This window comes from Perissodus microlepis, chromosome 9, assembly GCF_051167445.1.
Source record: "Perissodus microlepis isolate ML-2025 ecotype Zambia chromosome 9, ASM5116744v1, whole genome shotgun sequence".
Lineage (NCBI taxonomy): Eukaryota > Metazoa > Chordata > Actinopteri > Cichliformes > Cichlidae > Perissodus > Perissodus microlepis.
The window spans coordinates 28,579,544-28,599,883 of NC_140469.1; the positions used below are offsets into that span (position 1 = coordinate 28,579,544).

Sequence of the window (20,340 nt, forward strand, 5' to 3'; positions counted from 1 at the left end):
ATCTCAGTAACATAAAAATGAAACTGAATCTTATTGATTTACTGCAAAAGGACTCAAGAAGTGAAAGTTATCAGGCCTTATTCCAGTTTTTAAAAGAGAGTAAATTGCTGCTGGTCGACGTTCCAGTTCACACTCCACACCAGGTGGTGGCGGTAATTCACCATTTTGTTGTTTGACAACCACAAATACAATTTGTAGGAAGACGAAGAAGAAGGGGGCGGAACAAAGTAAGAATGTTCCACGAGAGGAGGTGTTTGCACAGAGAGCTGCTTTTCCATTCAAAGAGAATAAACTAGTACCAACGTTTGGATCGATATCTGCATCGATCTGCCCACCCTTGTCTCCTGGATCGTAGCTGAGATCAGCGTGAACCACGTGGGTCTCTGCTCCCTGATCTGTTTCCTGTGTTTGGAAAGAGTTCCAGCTTCATCGCGGAGTTTCTCTCGGTTTGTGGGCTCATCTAAAGGTAAGCACCGAGCTAACTTTACTGTGAGTTCAGTTCATGTTGAGTTTAGCTCCTGAATGAGGTCTTCTGCTGCTCTCCTCGGTGTCTGTTCACAGTTTATTGTGAACACGTTGAGAGAAGAGTGAGAGAGTGTTTGGAGAAAAACACCAACTAATCATTAGCTCAGCTTGCTGGGAGAAAGTTGAGCGTTTGCTGGCAGAAAGTTGGAGCAGAAAAGTCTTTTCATTGTCCCTGCAGCTGTTTTTCTGCATGCACCAAACCTCTACAGCCTCATTTCTATTTGAAGTGATAACAGGAAATGGATGAGAGCGATCTGCTGCAGTATCAGGGTCACAATAAACTTTATTGTCCAGCTGCTGTGGATGAACACATGAGAGGAAGTGAACTCCTACAAAGTCTCATTTTAATGAGTCTGGCTGCTGTAAAGTGATGCGCAGGAAGATGTTAACAAAAACTAATGAAACAGAGATGAAAGTAAACAGTGTTCATATTTGAAAGCACAGAGAATAAAAATATATTGTGGTGGTTAATGTGCAGCTCTTGGTGATTTGGTGAAATCATGTTTTTAATCATGTTGTGGATTGAATGTTGGGTTTTATCTTATTTTATCTTAAGAAGTTTTTCCCACCTGTGATCGTTCAATTCAATTCAATTCAATTCAATTCAATTTTATTTATATAGCGCCAAATCACAACAAAAGTCGCCTCAAGGCGTTCAGATTGATTTGTTGGGTTGACTTGAATCATGTGAAGGTTTAAAGCTGCACTTCCCCCAAAAAGAATAAAGTATAATCGTGAAGAATGTAATAATGTCTTCCTGTGTCAAATACAGCTGCAGTCAAAGCAGGAAGGAAAGCACTGAAACCACTGATCAAAGATCATTAATCAAAGACCGCTGATCAATGGCCATGAGTACCATTCACAGAGAGTTGGGGAGTCGCTGCAATCACAGCATTTGATCAATGAGCTTTGATCAGTGGTTGTTGATCAATGTTCATGAGGATTTGAATATTAATGCTCAATAACAGACCGCCCAGCCCATTGTTCCTTCAGTGGTGCTAGTTTCAGTCATTATGTAAATGTACTGCTGAAGGTTGGGGAAAGCTGCAATCAGCTGTAGTGATGTGCGAATCATGAACGAATTGTTCAATACTCAACAATCACTTTACTGACTCGTGAATCATGATTCACAAGCCCAACTGACTCACTGACTCATCCCTGTTGCTGCTAGAAAACTAATTTCATTAGTAGAAATATATCTAGCTTATAATTAAAATTGTGGAGAAAAACACAACATCCAGCATCTTAACAAAAACATTTCTGCTCTGAACTGGAAGAAAAAACTCTGAGTAGAAGCTCACATCAAGAAAATAGCTCCTCGGTTCACAGTAGCATCGCTCTGCTAACATGCTAACAGCAGAGTTACTCACCCCCTCCCTCCAGTGCTGAATCGTAGCATGAACGAATCACTCAGGACTCGCTGGCTGTGTCCCAATTCAGAGGCCGCACGCTTGAAGTATGCATTTTGTGTGTGATTACGTCACCGCCACGTGGCGACAGCTGTCCCAATTCTAAGTGTAATGCATACTCCAAATGCGCCGTCGATATCCCCAAATATCAAGCATGGTCCGGTGCACGCTTTGTGGTCCCATATATCCCACAATCCATAGCGCGGCAGTGGGTGTGGATAATTTTGCCGCAAAATACGGCAGAAGGGAGCGGCCGAAGAGTGAACTGTCAAAAGTAAGTACTGAATATTATGTCACTTATTTATGTGCGAATGTTTAATAATGAAGAACATTAAAACATTGCTGTTGGCCACATGTCGGCAAAGTTATGTGACATTAGCGATGTTTGTACTGTCAGCGTTAACTTGGTTTTAAAGCCTCTACTTCAAAATAAATATATAGCTGACCTTAATCTTACAGAGGATGTGATGATTTTGTGGATAATTAAAGTCAGTCATATATCCACAAACACAACAAACTGAAAGTCAGTGATGCTGCTCGGTTTGCAGTCCTGAATATCACGGCACAAGCAGGATTCACTGCACTGTTAGCTATGTTATATTGCTGCCTCTGTTCGGTGGTGTCGAGCCAAACGGACTTTAACATGTGTTTGAATGAGCTGACGGTTCACTCATTAAGCTGAAAGAAAGATGCTTTAATCACAGGAGTCACACATGTGTCCACTGCACCATCTGGGAACTCTTCTTGTTTAGCACTCGTAATAACACAAACACTAAATCCTCCTGTTTGTAGCAGTGTGTACACCTGAGACTGTCACCTGTCTGTCTGTCCTGCACTCTCTCTCTCTCTCTTTCTCTCTGATTGTGGAATAAAAGTATGAACATGTATTTATAAGTTACACTTGTGTTTGAATCCTGCAGCTTATCACACATTTGATTTCCATGTGTGACAACTGCAAGTGTCCAGAGTGAGGACAGACTGAGGGACCCACTGCTGCACATCATCTGTGAGGCTTTGCACCCCTGATGATCCACCAGGACAAACTCAGCAGTGTGTGAGGAAGAGGAGGAGGAAGAGCCAGCAGCAGCTGACAGATGGAGAGAATAGACAGACTGTTCCCTGTTTGTGAAGGACTGCTAGAAAAGTTTACAATAACTAATTGTCTGTCCTGAATCAGTCTTATTAGGTAATGTTCAAATAATTTTATCATTCCAGTGTTTTCAGTGTGGGAGAAAGTACTCAGGGCCTTCAAGTTACACACTATGAAAGGCAGCAACAAGTTTAATGTTCAGAAACCTAAAGTATGTATCAGCAGCAGAATGGAGCTAAAAATAAATGTTTGTTTCAGTTCTATGAAGCTTTGAGTATTTTGCATTAGTAGCACTGCTGTGTTTGTTGCATCATATTGCTGTAATTGTTTATATGCTTTAGATATTCTGAGGTAAGTTGATCTATAGTGTTACATCATATTCTATAAGGATGTTATGTGTTTGTGTACTTTCTGCCCAGTTTGACCCATTTAGCAGAAGTCAGCCTGTTTAAGGCTCTGATATCTATTCTGTATGACTTAAAGCAGTTATGACATGGTCTGATTTTCTTACCCAATAAAGGAATATTTAATATATCAGTCTACTCTTCATTCTATCAGACACAGTTTTCACAGCTCGTACATTTTGTTTTTACACATATATGTAAGCATTGAGCCAAATTTACTAATGCCAACAAATTAAACGAACAATATTTGTCTCTTATGTATAATACATCTATATATACACTGTCACAGATACTTGTCTTTGAGTGAAGATTTAAGGTGATAGGAAATATAAATAACTGCAACTTGAATCTTTGACCCAGATTTCAAGCTCACTGCTTGTATATGTATGTATATTACTTGAGTGTGTGTATATATATATATATATATATATATATATATATATATATATATATATATATATATATATATATATATATTATTTATTTTATTTTTTTTTCTCCTTCATTTCTGTCAAACAAAGCTGTATGAAATGTTTCTCGCGGTTAGTATCATGGCTAGACCGTCCCATTTCACAAGCCTCTCACTTCCGCCCTTCTTGTACTTATAGTACGCACCGTACGTAGTGCGCGTACTTCAAGCGTGCGGTCTCTTAATTGGGACACAGCCACTCACCCCCTCCCTCCTGGCTCACAGCTCCTTCTTCTTCTTCTTGGTTGGCAGCCAATGTTAAGGAGCATTACCGCCCCCTGGCACACATCTCAGTGGACATTTAGATGAGAAAATATATATTTGACACATTTTAGGAAAATAATAATAAAATAACAATAAATAAAATGCATGTTCCCTTTAGAAATTTTTTCTTTTTTTTGGCTCTATAAAAATAGTTGTTTTTCATTTTCAATCACTCATCTTAGCAGTAGGATTTACATGAAAAGAGAAACAAATTAAGGTTGAGTGAAAATGTACTTTTTTTTGCACTCTCTGGTCAACTGACTCAGTGATTCAAATGACTCAAAAAACCCGATTCACTTTGGTGAGTGACTCATTCAAACTCGAATCAGTAAAAAGAATCGAATTTGCCATCACTAGTCAGCTGAGACTGCATTGATCCAGTAAAGGGACTCGATGTTATAATTCCTCATAATGCATTGCTTTGAATGGAGAAAATCTTGAGGAATGGCTGTTATGAGGAAAGGCAGCCCAGAAACTACTGAATTGTTGATGGAGTCTTTAAACTTGTAGTTGCTGTTTTCCAGACTGAAGCAGAGTCGTTAGCTGAAAACTGGTTTTAGAGGTTCATTCAGGACACCTTCTCAGGCTCTTACAGCCTTACCTGTATCATAACAAAGGGTATAAACCCCAATCCACCTTTAACATGGTCCTTCTCCCAAACCTTCAAATAGGACTTTCTGGCCCTGTCATAGTAAAGGGCTGCTTAGAATATTAGAGCCAATGTCACAAAGTTCCTCCTGAAGTATAAGTGAGTGAGAGAGTTTCCTCACTTTGCAGCACAACACGTCTCACAAGATTTCTACAAGCAATCAGAGTGAAATTTGTACTTTGTGTTGTCAGATGAACATATGAGACACTTTGACTCTTCAGTGCAGTGTGGAGCCTAACAAAGATCTGTTTTGTGTCCCAGCTGATCAGCAGGAGGGGAAGAGTCTGACGGAGCAGCAGAGGAACATTTTCAGCCATCTGGACTCAGCTGAGTCACTACAGAGGAAACAATGAGCTCAACACAGAAGGTGAGGAAAATATCACAGTTTCACCAAATAATCAGTCACGTCTAAAACTTTCATACTCCCAACCTGTTATATGACTGTGTTGTATATTATTATGTATTTTTAAATTATGTTTACAAACAGTAAGAAGTCACAAACAAAGAAAGACTACACCACAGCACATGTGGAAGGCTTATTCATCGAAATTATTTATTAATCAAATAGACAAAACATTTTTTTCATCATCCCCAAAAATACACGTTCAAAGCATCACAACAGCAGCCCGATATCAGACAGAACTGTCACATGATATTAAACAGAAGCTGTCAGCTGAGCTCTGTAGAGTGGGCAATTATAATGAAGCTCTTTATTATGAAGAATGGTGTTGTTGCCCCAGAAGGGCCGATGGTGCGATATGGCAGCCTCGCTTCTGTCAGTCTGCCCCAGGGCAGCTGCGGCTACAACTGTAGCTGCCTCCACCAGTGTGTGAATGGGTGGATGACTGGATGTGTAAAGCGCTTTGGGGTCCCTAGGCGGGACTAGTAAAAGCGCCATTTACCATATCTTCACATTTTTGGCCAGCAGATGTCACCAAAGAGGACTGTGTTGAAAAGCTTTGAATAATGAACCTTTTTCAATACAAGCTTCAGTGTTTCAGAAAGCTTCATTTGGTCATCACTGATATAAATAATATTATAGAAATTATCAGAGGAGGCAAAAGTACATTTACTCTATACTTAAGTAGAAGTACAGATGCTCTATTGACAACTCTGCAATAGTTGGTCTCATCACTGATGGGGATGACAAGGAGTACAGAGAACTGACCAAAGGTTTTGTTGACTGGTGCCAGCAGAACTACCTCCAGATCAACACTAGTAAAACCAAGGAGCTGCTGGTAGACTTCCGCATGCACAAACATCCCCCACTGCAACCACTCAAAATTCAAGGTATGGACATTGAGACTGTGGACAGCTACGAGTACCTCAGAGGATGCAAAAGTACAGCTATTCTGTACTTAAGTAGAGTACAGATACTAGTGTCAAGAAATTAAAATTAATTCTATTAAAAGTGGAAATTCTGATTCAACTTCTTTACTCAAGTAAAGATAAAAAAAAGTACAGGCTCTGAAATGTACTCAGAGTAAGAAAGTAAAAGTAGCTCCTTGAAGAACATTTTTACCACATGTTTTTATCCAAAGCTAACTGAACCTTGTGCTTTATTAATGTAATAATAAAATAAGATTAGTAAATGAAGTACAAACTATTTCTTTCTAATAAAGGTTCTCTGTTTGAATCAGTTAATTAGAAAATGAAGGAAAATAAAACATGTCTGTATTTTCTGTTGCCTACATTGTAGAGGGTGACTTTGCCTCTAAACAGGAACATGAGCAGGGAAGAGGTTAAAGTGGGATTGAGCAGGTGGGAACCTTAAAATCAGCTGTAGTGGCTCAGCGTGGGGAAAAGAATCACAGCTCACAATAATTTCTATTGAGAGCTCCAGTAGATTTTCTTAAAGTACAGGCTGTGATCAGCTGACCTGCTGCTCTCTGTGGATGTACACAACTGAATTCAACCAGATGTCAGCAGATGTTTCATGAGCTGTCCTGGCTGATTTCCATCCTCTACACTGACAGTACACTGTCTTTATATTAGACACTATACTGTTGGTATGAAGGTGGAACTCAGTGAATGAATGTCAGCATCATGAGCTTCAGTTTAAATGAATCTCTGCTACACTTGATGTAATCTAACTGTGACATGAGCACCACAGTCACTGTGCACCAGTCACACACTGTTCTTTACTTTAAATCCATCACAGTTCAGCAAACGAACCTGTTTATCCTGCACTAACCTGCAGAGGATCTTCATGCAGTCTTTAAATAACACAGTTAATCTGCCTCAGATTGTTTTGCAGCATCTTTCACAACCTGAAAAAACATAATGTCACATGTACAGACCCAATGTCTGATTTCAACACATGAGGACTTACATGTAAGCTTTAATCTCCAGTTGATCAAATCCCACTGAGCAGTCCTTCCCTTTAGATCTAACCTCTCTTCTTCCTCTCCTGTCCTGTGTGTCTTATCTTTCTCCATCTCTGAGTGAAGTTAGCTCTCTTTCTTTTCTCTCCCTGTGATGTACAGCAGCTGGACCTTTAGCCAGCAACACACTGTGAGACAAACTGCACACAAACAGTTTGTGTGTTTGCTGATGTTTGTTGATAGAAACGCTGCATTTGAAATTACCTGTTTGTTCAGGTGCTGTGCAAAAAAGAAAGAACAACGTCTCACTTTAACTCCTGACTATGACTCACAGTTTTGCCTCTTTCATCTCTTTTTATGTTTCATACCCTGGTGATTAGTACACGATCAGGATTGTCTTTCGTGTGGTTTTTTTTTCAGGCTCAAATCAGTTTGATGTTTGATGCCCTTAGTGATGAAATAACTCCCCTCGAATTCCTCAAACCAAAAGTAAAAAATCTGTTTTGTAGATGTAATGAGTAGAAAGTCCAATTTTTTAATCTCGGGAGTAAAAGTAAAGAAAGTAAGGAAAAATAATTTTAGAGTGTTTGAACAGTCATGAATTATTTTTAACACCAGGTTGGATGTAATGTGTTAGAACTACCAGTAGGTGGTGATAAGAGACCTTTAAGGTGTTTGGCGCCACACTCCACCTTCAGGTTTAAAACTAGTGTTAATGGAGGGAGTTTGAAGGTTCAGTTGTTCCACGACTGCATTTCACTCACTGCCTCTGTTTGTATCTCTGTCACTGCAGGACCAACATGGAGCGAGAAGTCAGCGCTCTCAGGAGGCCGACAAACCTCACAGAAGAAAGGGAGAGAAAAAACACACCTGTGACAAGTGTGGGATGGGTTTTACTGGGAAGGCTAAACTAAAACGTCATCAGGTCATCCACACTGGAGAGAGACCGTTCAGCTGTGACTTGTGTGGAAAGTCTTTTTCCTGGAAGAGTGCTCTAAAAAGACACCAACTCATCCACAGTGGAGTTAAAGTGTACAGCTGTGATCGGTGTGGCAAACAGTTTATAAACAACACATTGTTACAACGCCACATGTTTACCCACACTGAAGGGAGACCTTATAAATGCGACCTGTGTGAGAAGACTTTTAAAGCGCCACGTTACCTGAGAGAACACCAACAGATCCACACCAGAAAGAGACTCTACAAGTGCAGTTACTGTGAGGTATGTATTTTTATTTGTATTTTGTCATTTTAGCCTGACTGTTTGGAACAACTCTGCTCATTAAACTGTGTTAGCATGTTAGCAATTCTACTGCATGGAAAAGCAGCTCTGAGTGATTATTCAGATTTTCATTTCAGTTATGATTTTTGTTTACACGATCATGAAAAACTAAAAGTGCTGAAAATTAATATGATGGTGTTATTTAATGTTCAGGCAGTTTCCTGGTATATCATGACATTGTTATTATTTCCGCATAAATGGCCTTTTGTTTACAGAGCCTGATTCCTCTGTTAGGAGTACATGTAATAAAATAAAACACAAATGAAAATAAGTACAAAACCAAACATTGAGTAATCTTCTCTTGTGATTAACAAAGTTGTGTTGTTACGTAATAGTATTGTAGTATAGTAGTAGTGTTAAAATACTCATTTAATATTATAATTGCAGTGTCATGGGGGTAGTAGTATTTGTCTTGTGTCCCATTCAGCTGAGTGTTATAACTACACAGTTACAGTGTCATTAATGCAGTATTAAATTAGTATTATTGCAGTGTTACATTAGTAGTTTTGCACTGTGTTGGTACCCTGCAGATATTAGCATAGTAGTACTTTAGTGCAAGTCAGATGTTATTGTAACATATTAGTAGTATCAGTATTAATGTAGTATTATGGTGGTAGTATTGTAGTTATTGCAGCCCAGTAAACTGAGTGTGTTAACTGAAACAGTAAAATGTAATTGGACGTCTGCAGAGATGCTCTTTATTTCAGGCGACATTCAGGATAAAAATGATGAAGGACTGACTTACACTGTCTTTGTGTCTTTGTTCAGAAGCAGAGCGACACAGATGGATCCAGTTCTCAACCCTGTCATCACTGTGGTGGTGGGAAAGACTTCCTCTGTGACCTTTGTGGAAAAACTTTCAGTCATAAAAAAAACCTAAAAACACATCAACGTAAACACACTGGAGACAAACTGGAATACTGCAAAGAATGTGGGGGAAGTTTCACCACATCAAGTAGATTAAAACGCCATGAACTCATTCACAGTGGGGTTAAAAAGCACCTCTGTGATCAGTGTGGGTCATCCTTCACCACTGCAGGTCACCTTAAAACACACAAACGTGTCCACACAGGAGAGAAACCATACAAGTGCAGACACTGTGACAAAAGCTTCTCACGCTCATGTCATTGTAACAAGCATGAACGTACACACATGGAAGGAAACTACAGCTGTGACCAGTGTGACAAGAGCTTCAGGAATCTCAGTTCATACTCCACACACAAACGATCCCACGTTACTAATAAACTGTTTCACTGTTATCAATGTCCCAAAACATTCACTAAATTATCTGCTCTGTGCAAACATCAGCGTGATCACTCAGGGCTGAAATCACTCCCATCACAGTGAATCTGCAGAGACAGAAAGATCCTCTTCTGGTTTCAGGGTCAGACTCAAAACTCTTGAGATCAGGCTCCACAGAGTTCAGATGGAATCTCCTGTAAAGATCTGATGAGGCAGCTATGAATGAAAATGGTTCCCTAGTTCCATTTTAAGCTTTCTAAACTGTTCTACTTCAGTGTTCATGTTGAGTGGTTTGCTTTGCTTCAGCAGTTGGATGAAAAAATCTGTTTTCATGTTATCAGTGACCTGACCCAGTATGAACCTTCCAGATCCCTCAGGTCATCTGGATCCGGTCTTTTATCAGTTCCCAGAGTCAGAACCAGACACGGAGAAGCTGCATTCAGCTTTTATGCTCCATATATCTGGAACAAACTCCCAGAAAGCCTCAGATCAGCTGAAACACTCAGTTTATTTAAATCCAGGTTGAAGACTCACCTGTTCTCAGCTGCATTTGAATAAAACACCAAATCCACACTAAATTTCAAAACTTACATTTTAACTACTGATTTTATCTACTGTTCTGATTTTATCTACTGTTTTTTTTAATCCATTTTAAATCATGCTTTTTCTTTGTTTTTGTTTTTTAATGTCTCTGTAAAGCACTTTGAATCACCTTGTTGTTGAATTGTGCTATATAAATAAACTTGCCTTATCAAGTTTTTATTGAATGTATTTTGATCCATGAGTTCTGCAGATGTTATTTTGTTCACGTTGTTTGTGAACAACGTGAAGTCTTGCAAATGTTAAATAAACATTTAAAATGTTAAACAAAGAAATAGTTTGAGCTGTGATTTCACTTCCTGTTTTTCAGAGTAAAGACTGAAGTGACAAATGGAAACATGTTTACAGTCAGAGTCAGATGAGCTGTTTTCAGTGGCACAGATGGAGGTTTATCAGAGGAGGAGACTTGGCTGTTCTCCACTCACACTGAAGGGTTCCTGCAGCTTATTAAAAATCTGACCTGAAATGTAAGAAAAATAAAATATTCAAAACCTTTTTTTCCTAATCTTTTTATTTAGTCTTAGACAATAAAACATAAAAGGTAATGCACATACACACCCAACACATACACAAAACTCGTTTGGCTCTCGGCAAAGGCGGTCGCACTTTTTCTCCTCTCCTCTCCCTTATCTTCCCTGCTTAGCTTCTTATGTCCTTTTCTTGTCTGGTGTTTTTACTTTTCCCTGGAACACTCTCTCACAGTCTGTTTCTAAACTCAAGGCTGGAGCTGAACAACAACACCCTGATAATGGACTGTGTTTAGACTGTTCTTCCCATTCTATGCAAGGCCACCTGGGTTGTCTGGTAGACTGTTTACTTTTCTGTGTAGAGGATTTTTTTTGTTTCCTGTTCTCATGCTGTCCTCCCAGGAGCCCAGCATGAGTAGAGGTCTCTTTTTTTCCTCTTGTACTTTCCCATTGTAGTGTATATTTCAGTGTTTTTTCTGTAACGCTACCGATCTCCAACCTGTATCCCTATGTGATGTCTGTTGTGTGTGTAAGGTCGGGGGGGGGGGTCTCATTTCACTGCAGGGCAACCTGCACGTGTCGAATAAAGCATTGATTGATTGATCGATTGACAAAGAAAAAAAACTAAAGCAGACAAACTTTCAGTAAGCACATACTTAATGCCTCATATAACGGCTACACACGTATAGATATGGAAGCCCGTTTCCGCCACTAAATAAAAACAAAAAAACTAGTATCCATAACTCAAAATTTTGAGAAATATAACTCAAAATTTCGAGTTACTTTTCTCAAAATTTCGAGTTAGTTCTGCCAATCAAAAATCTACGTGAATGAGGTCGCTTCCTTGTTACCCGGAAGCATATAGCGCAGAGGAACGCGCACTCAAAAACGGATCCCAACAAATTGGTGCTTTCGCGAGTACGTTTGCTGATAGTAACACCATGTGATTCAGCTAATAACACAGGGATTTCATCATTTGTGAAGCCACACTGAAAACACTCAGCAATCTGTGCATTCACGACTGGATGTAATACCGGTAGCTTAGCTGTAGCATTTGTAGCTGAGGGCTTCAGCTTCTGGGTAACAAGGAAATGACGTCATTCACGTAGATTACTGATTGGCAGCGCTAACTCGAAATTTCGAGTTACTTTTCTCAAATTTTTGAGTTAATAAATCGAAGGGGTGCGCACTCAAAACTAGATTGTGTCGTGAGCTACTGTATAACAACAAATGGCGCTAGGCTCTTCAGCTTTGAATGCCTTCCTACAAATGATAAGTGGATAAAAGGTATACAAAACCGGTGTGACAGCGATTGTTACATACAAAGTTGAATAGAATGCAATGTGAAGGTTAACCAAAGGTACCTATAAGGTTTCTGTTACACGCTAATGACACCTGTTACGTCTGATGAAACAGACGTTTTGCTGAAAGCATGTGTAATAAGTGTACAGCACTGTATAAAACAAAATCACAAATCACCCAAAACAGGGAATATGACTGAAAACTATATAAATAAGGAACAAAACCAATAAAAATGTAACCAGACAAATGAGAAAATGTGGGATTGACTGTATTGTGATGCTGATTGTAGTTACAGTGCAAATGGACACTTAAAAATGCCATTCCCACTTACCCACCATAGTCAGAGCTCATAATGTAGGTAGGCACAGATACTTTGATGATAATATGGTGGCTTTATAATAGGTAATTTTAATTTACATCCTTCCTTACAGCATGGGAGACTTGACTGAATTCTTGAAACAAAGAGAAGTCTCTGAGGAAATTATACAGACCTTGGAGAATGAGAAGGTACTTAATTCCAACAAGATACTGGTTAAAATGCAACTTTTCCTCATCGTTCTTAAGTTAAAAATAGGATTGTATTTTCAAGGCTGGTTGTTTTAATAAATTAAATTATTTTTCCATCTTTAGATTGATGCCAGTGTCATAAGTCTAATGACAGATGAGGAGCTGAAGACTTATTTGCCATCATACGGTGATCGTCTAGCAGTATTTGGATTTTGCAGACGGAGAGGCAGCAGCCGCAAGTCAGCGCTTTTTGAACGGCTGAAATCCAAACTGTCCAAAAGAAAATTATCTGAAGAGGATGGCAGTAGCACACAGCAAGAAGAACATTCCCAAACAACCCATAAAAGAAATGCTCTGAAGAGAAATAGAAAAATAGAAATAGGATGGATGCATTATGATGAAGACACTGAGGTTTTCAAGCAGGTTAGAGCTAGACGAGGAGGAGGAACAAGAAAAATAGACATTTGCAAGGATGCCAAGAAAAGGGACATATTACAGGTTGCAACAGGCCTGTTCTTTCCAGATGGAGAAAACATTCAGGGGCCCTTAAGAGCTGGTTTTCACTTCATGACGAGGAAGTGGTTCGGTGTTAATGCTTGGAGGTCATTTGTGTCCTGTGATAGCTTTTCTGATGGTGCATTAATGCATGAGTCAGTATCTAAAAAGTAATCCCCTTCGAGGTGCACGGCTCTGCTTGTTATGCAAGTGAACGCTACTACATACCGTTTTACAATACTGCGCCCTCTTTTCACAACAAGTGGGCCAAAATAATCTAGACCAACGTTTCTGAAAGGTTGTAGATCTGCAACCACTCTTTCCTCTGGCAGGTCTGCCATCTGTTGTTGGCTGGGTTTTCCTCCTTTCAGTTTACAGAATAAACATTTTGCACAGCTTAAACTCCATTTGTTATCTGAAACTTTCTTTCTAAAACAATATCTGGGAAACATGCTCTTTGGCCAGTCTTCTCGAGAATCTCATTTGCCTTTGTTCTCTATTTTTCTCTCAGTTTAAATGAAAAAGTTTGAATCAGAAATTTAATGTTAGCTGGCATGATTAACTCCTGCAAATACTGCAGTTCCTCCATAGCATTTCAACACTCCTGAATATATAGTCAAGTCCAGTCAAGTCAAATTTATTTATATAGCACATTGAAAACAGCAGCTGTTGACCAAGGTGATGGACATTTAAGATCATAAAAAGAGATAAAACATAAGAAGACATGAAAGAATCATAAAATTAGAAGATTTGAGTAAGAAGTAAGATAAAAGTAGTACAAACTCATCCTGATTTAAAAGCCAAGGAATATAAGTGGATTTTTTAGACGGGTTTTGAAAGTGTCCAATGTTGGAGAGGTCTTCGTGTGACAGTTTGTTCCACAATTTAAGAGCAGTCACAGCAAAGGCCTGGTCTCCTCTGTTTAATCTGGACCTCGGGACAGCTGAGAGCATCCACAGACCTCAGTGATCTTACAGGAGTGTACCAATTTAGAAGATCAGAAAGGTTGTTTTTTTCCTGCCTTGCTTTGTATCATTGTTTGTAGCTCAACCTCACGTGTCTGAATTTATTTGTTTTTTCATTGACATACTGTATTAACACAAGATTTCTGAAATTATACAAAAGACTACCCTAGTAGCATTTTTTTAGTGTAAAAACCACAGACATGTTAAATAAATTATTTTATAATTTGAAATGCAAATATAAATTGTGTATTTTGAAAACTTATGCACACATTGTGTAAATATATACAGTTATTTATCTAAAAATGGAGCCAATACACCAGGGTTTTTTTGTTTTTGTTTTTTTGGCCACAACTAAGGACCTTACACACCTGCAGCTGATCTGACTTGTCAGGGGAGTTACATAGGAGTGTAGCTTAGAGCTCCTCGACGCTGGATCGTTGAGTTATACTCCAAGTTAGTGTGTGTCTAAGTGTAGTGTCATGCTGGTCGTGTATGCCCGTGGGAGTTAGTGTTTCCCTGTAGGAGGAGCATGGACGAAAGAGGAAAGCACAAACAGGGAGTGCGGGAAGACGAGAGCAGAAAGCACGAACGTTTGGGTGAAGACATGACACGGGAGTCTAGGGAGTAGGGATGGGTATCGTTTAGGTTTTATCCGATACCGGTGCCAAACCGGTACTTTTGAAACGGTGCCGGTGCTTAAATGGTGCTCAAACCGGTGATTAAAGAATGGAGAACACAAAATTGGTCCAAAAACCTCTCATGTTCAGCTGTTTTTTTGTAAAAAGATAACAATGTTAGCCTTTTCTGCAGCTATGGGGCATATATGGTATCATTCTTGGCTGGAAGCAGTGCTTAAACAATGGAAAAAAACATAAACTTTGTCCACAAACCTCTCATGTTTAACTGTTTCCAATTTTTCTTTGGTCATTTTAGCCTTTTTGGCCAGGGTGAAGGGAGTATCTGCCATCAAACAAGAAGACAGCCGCATGTAACTACGACGGTGTTTGCTAGTTTACCTTACATGCATTAATGTAATAACGTGGTTAGCCTACTCAACGTAAATTACACATGAACAACATTAAGCTACTCACGCAGAGAAGAACGGCTGCTGCTGCCATCATCATCCGTCATCATTTCTGCTACACTGGCAGGGCTAGGGGCCAGGACTCTCCTCTTCGGGTTTTTGGGGGATGTTGCTAACTCCGGGTCCGATAACAGGCACCACACCCGCAGTAGATGTGCACGGTGTGAGGTCTCGCAGCAAGCTATCAAATACGGCGCATTTCTCGGCTTTTAAAAAAAACGCTATGCGTCGCCAGGTGTTTCATCAGATTCGAGGTGTTACCTCCTTTGCACAGTATCACCTTAAAGCACTTGTTGCAGGCTGTTGAGTTTGCATATTTTGCTGTGAAGTACAGCCAGACTTTTGACCGCTTTGCCTTGGGCATTTTTAATCTGTAGCTCTGCTCTAAAAGAACGTATGTACCTGGGCCCGCCTACTATTCCCGGAAACGTAAAATGATTGGCTAGAATCTAAAGTGTATCACAGCTCAGGAAAAAAAAAAGCACCGAAATAAAGCACCGAAATGTGTGCTGCTTTTCGGTCTGGTTACTACCGTTTATGACAGAACCGGTGCCATCATGGCACCGGATACCGGTAGCCATCCCTACTAGGGAGCTCACAGGGATTTGTGTTCTTGGTATTTACTCCACTGTATATAAAATGCACTGTCTTTATCAAAGAGTCCAGCATTTGGGTCCTTCTTCCCCATAGTTGGCCAGCGCTAACCGTGAGAAATTATGGTAAATTGCCACATGGGAAGGACAATGTATCAAAAGGAGGGATTCCAGCTTTACTCTAAAACTATCTGGTGATTTTTCTACAGTTTTCTACAATCTTCAATAATTTTTCTATGATTTATTTGACAAACAATTCATGTACAGGTATTAAACCCCCACAGGTGGTACAGATAAGTTTTTGATAACCTACAAGTTCACTGAACAGAAAGTGAAATGCTGATTGATGATGGTTGTCATGTTTTCAAAACAGTTAGAAGTTTTTCCTTCTAGTAAGGAGATACAGGTGCAGTATCCAGAGTATTGCTGGGAGAAATCATCCCAAGGGTGGAAGCTCCAGACTGAAACTGGGTGCTGATCAGAAATCTTCAGAGAGCGGGAAGCAGGGACCAGTCCAGGCACAGCTGACAGCCCAGACAGCGGTCAAGGGCCCGAGTCGTGTCATTTGGGGTCCTGCTGCTCATCACAAGAAGATTCTAGAGCCACAGCAATAACCGCAAAGGTTAAGAAAGATCCCTGCGTTAAGACGCTGAGGAAGACAACAAGGGTGTACGACGTGCTCTGCCCTTTCAACCCACAGCTGCATTGGAACGAGAGAGTTAGGGGTGAAAAAGCGCCCTCCTCCAACAAGAGTGTGCCAAGCACCAACTTAGTGACGCGCAGGTTGAGGCTCTGTGTCACTGATGAGGGATCAGCGATGGAACGCAGACAACACCTGATAAAACCGTCAGGCAGTTTTGCCTGAAAAGTTCAGTGTGTGTTCGATAAGGTGGTCATTGGTGTGACTTTTTAATTGTGTCACAAATTATTTAAATTTACATGACTCTCCAATTATCAAAAACACAGGAAAGGTGTATATGAATTGCTTGGTTTCAAACTTTTCTCTAGTTCTGATGTGATTAAAAATAATATGCAAATTTCACAGCCATTTGACTAACAATGACTTGTGCACGTTCTGCATGGCAGGTAGACTGCTTTGTGGGCTGTGCATTAGATCCTAAATACCACAGTAAATATATCAAACAACTGTTTGTTAAACAGTAGCTCCTTTGACATATCTAATTTGTCCTGACACTATATCTGACACCCTAAATAGGATTTTGGGGTCATTACACTTTATTAAGGGATTTTACGAGACCTGAAACATGCTTTGAGGATCTCGAGAATGAACTTGTTCTTTCAGAGCTAAGTGTGACTGATTGTTTTGTTTTCCCCAATAGCATCACTGATGTGGGGAAAGTAAAGATATTTTTAAATCCCTCCAGGATGCTCTAAACTGTTTTAAACAAACTGATTACCTCACAAAAAAGATCAAAAAGCACTGACTAGATAGAATCTAGATCTATCAAACTACTGTAAAATTTAGATCAGAAGTGTTTGATGTATGGTGGTTGTTAGAGTAGGGGGGGGGATTATTTGATTCTTATTTAAAGTATTAGATAAAGCTGTTTTGTTATATACATAATGCGAATGTGCTCATAACTGAGTCGGCGCTCCGTATTTTGAGAGTTAAGAGCTTCATTCAGCGTTACTGTCTGTATTGATATATTGCAGGATGACGTAGAGTGCAGAAGGTTTTTTTTGCAGCATGCTTACACATACACATGATAATGGGTAGAGCAGACACGAGACAAGGTCAGGACGTGGACAGAAGAGGATTAACTAAAGAGTTCAAGCTCTCATTTAGCAGCTGAACAACTAAAGCTCTTTCATATTTCCATGTGTAATCTGTTGTTTTAAAAGTTTTTCCTTATTATTATTACTAATATTTTGCATATAAATTTCAGATGAAGAAGAGACGATAGTGAGAGTAAGGATGACCACTAAGTGTAAAATTGTACCTCTAACACTGGAATGATGCACATAATGAACCTCTCTGAGTATTCATTGTTGTTGATGTTACTTGGTGTTGAATTAAAACCAAACTCTTTTAGTGATTTTTGTATGATAAACAATAATAAAAGTGATGTAATGGGAAAATTATAGTTAATCCTCACATTAAGATTTTGTGTTTAGAATCTGTATGATTGTATGATTTTTGTATAACCTTTGCCTGCTTAAGATGAAGCAAGTATGTGTCCAGACTTTATTTACAAAATTCAAAGACAGACTGTAGCCATGACAAACAGGCAGCGTGATGCCATTTTGCCAGTCATTGGCATCACTCTCTGAGTCATGAGAGTGACTCAAAACCGCCATCTTTGAAACCCAGCAGTTTCAACCACATTGCTATAATGACTCCACCCACATTAGTTGGTAGTTAATTATAATGGAAAATGACCAAAACTGAGTAGGTACTAGTGTACCTACATGTACACATACTTCCCCTAGGTAGTATCATTAGAAGACATAGCATACATTTTCACTGCTATGCTGATGACACCCAGCTCTATCAATCAATGAAGCCATTTGAAGCCAACACACACCATTTAGTTAAACTGCAGGAATGTCTTAAAGACATAAAGACCTGGATGGCCGCTAACTTTCTGCTTCTTAATTCAGAAAAAACTGAGGTCCTGAAAATCTTAGAAATATGGTATCTAACCAGATTCTGTAAGGAGTAATTTTTGACCAAGACATGTCCTTCAGTGCACATATTAAACAAATATGTAAGACTGCTTTCTTCCATTTTCACGACATCTCTAAAATTAGAAATATCCTGTCTCAGGGTGACGCTGAAAAACTAGTTCACGCATTTATTTCTTCCGGGCTGGACTTACTATCAGGATGTCCTTAATACCCCCTAAAAAGTCTACAGTTAATCCAAAATGCTGCAGCAAGAGTACAGACAGGGACTAAAGAGAGAGAGCAGATTTCACCTGTATTGGCTTCCCTTCATTGGCTTCCTGTTAAATCCAGAATTGAATTCAAAATCCTGCTCCTCACATACAAGGTCTTAAATAATCAGGCCCCATCTTATCTTAATGACCTTGTAGTACCATATCACCCTATTAGAGCACTTCACTCTCACGCTGCAGACTTACTTGTTGTTCCTAGAGTATTTAAAAGTAGAATGGGAGGCAGAGCCTTCAGTTTTCAGACTAGAGATAGTCTTGATATGCTAGATAACATGCTTTCTTCCATCTTTAAACAACTTGTGTAATTGCTAAAATATATTTGTTTGTAGCCACAACTTCATTTCCCTAAAGATTTTTTCAAAAAAAAAACAAAAAAAACCCCAAAACACTCCTGCTTGTTTTTAGTAATAAAATCCTTCATTACTTTCATAAATTATAACACTGCTCATGTCATGTCATCAGAGGCATCCTGGATTTATGCCATTAAAGTCACCAGTTATTTTGATCTTAATGAGGACTCATGTCATGATTTACAGTCAGTATCTTTGTCATGTTTTAGCTTTATTGTTGTGGCAACTGACCTGTAATGTTGTAAAGTATAGGAAAGTAAAATTTAACTTATAGCACCTTTCAAGATAAAAATCACAAAGTGCTTCACAGAAGCAGAAATGGACATACACCCTCAAACAAAATCAACCAAAAGCAAGTATAAACAGATACATTTTTAACTGCTTTTTAAAAGAAATAAGTGAGTCCACAGATCTCAAACTCAAAGGGAGTGAGTTCCAGTGTCTGGGAGCCACTGATACAAACGCTCTGTCACCTTTTGTTTTTAAACTTGTATGCTGGACAACCAGCAAGCCCTGGTCACGAGACCTCAGGGACCTGCTGGGGCGATAAGGAAGAAGAAGATAACTGATGTAAGTTGGAGCTACACCGTGCCAGGCCCTATAGGTCATGATTATAATCAGTACCAGTACCAGTAACAATGATTTATCTTTACTTTATTTTATTTTTTGCGGGGGAGATGAATACCCAAAAAGAAAATCACACATGGTGTGTTAGTGGCCAGAAAGGCAATTAAATGACCAAATAACCATTGAAATGACCACTAAAATGATCAAAATTTATATTCCAGTGTGTGCTTCTGTGTGTATGCTCATTAGCAGCATGATGTACTAACCACAGTAGAGTGGTTTTTGTAGGCACACTTTCTACACCTGGTGCAAGGGGCTGCTGTTCCAATCCTGGAGGTGCGCCTTTTGCACCTTCTTCTCATTTCGTTGGTGGGGTGTGGGTCACACTCTGGTTCAGACTACTGTATCTTGAGATCAATGGCAGAAGTGGCTGAGAATCAGGGACAATGTTGTCTTGCAGTTGTTGAGCTCACCAGCATGTGTCCCAGCTCTCCTAGGATCACTCTTCATTTGTAGGTTGTAGAGGACTCCCCCGCTTCAGTGAAGTTGTTTCCGGCTGGACAAAGGCATCGTATCCCAAGACATCCAGGAGATTGGAGAAAAGAGCCATCAGTTAGTTTTCCTTCTACAACTCGAGGTGCCAACATCCTCTCTAAGTTATCCAATCTGTATTTGTGCCTATTGTAGTCCAGGATTGCTTCTTGCTTTCACGCATCCTTTATTCCCCATCACTGACTGGTTCCTTGTGTGCTGCTGTCAAAAGAAGCACATTCCTCCGTTGCTTTGGCATGTGGGATATCGCCGTGGCAGTTTCGGTGAAGCCAAAGACAGACA

At 39.6% G+C, this 20,340-nt stretch overlaps 2 protein-coding genes across 3 annotated transcripts in view; both read left to right on the forward strand.

Annotated features, from left to right (window-relative positions):
* The first annotated feature begins 229 nt into the window (after nt 1–229).
* LOC146380705 (uncharacterized) overlaps nt 230–20,340 on the forward strand; it is a 30,493-nt gene continuing 10,382 nt past the window's right edge. The window contains exons 1-4 of one of the 2 annotated variants that reach the window (XM_084940227.1): nt 230–466; nt 5,072–5,177; nt 7,928–8,356; nt 9,185–11,246. In XM_084940227.1, coding sequence (XP_084796353.1) covers nt 5,160–5,177; nt 7,928–8,356; nt 9,185–9,763 — 1,026 coding nt within the window. In that variant the 5' untranslated portion in view covers nt 230–466; nt 5,072–5,159 and the 3' untranslated portion in view covers nt 9,764–11,246. Of the gene's footprint in view, nt 467–5,071; nt 5,178–7,927; nt 8,357–9,184; nt 11,247–20,340 lie in introns of those variants that run through there. The other variant, XR_014801364.1, reaches the window with a different exon arrangement.
* Nucleotides 11,269–14,123, forward strand: LOC146380706 (uncharacterized). Its single transcript, XM_084940188.1, has 2 exons — nt 11,269–12,534; nt 12,658–14,123. The coding sequence occupies exons 1-2, from the start codon at nt 12,460–12,462 to the stop codon at nt 13,201–13,203; spliced, it is 621 nt and encodes a 206-aa protein (XP_084796314.1). The 5' UTR covers nt 11,269–12,459; the 3' UTR covers nt 13,204–14,123.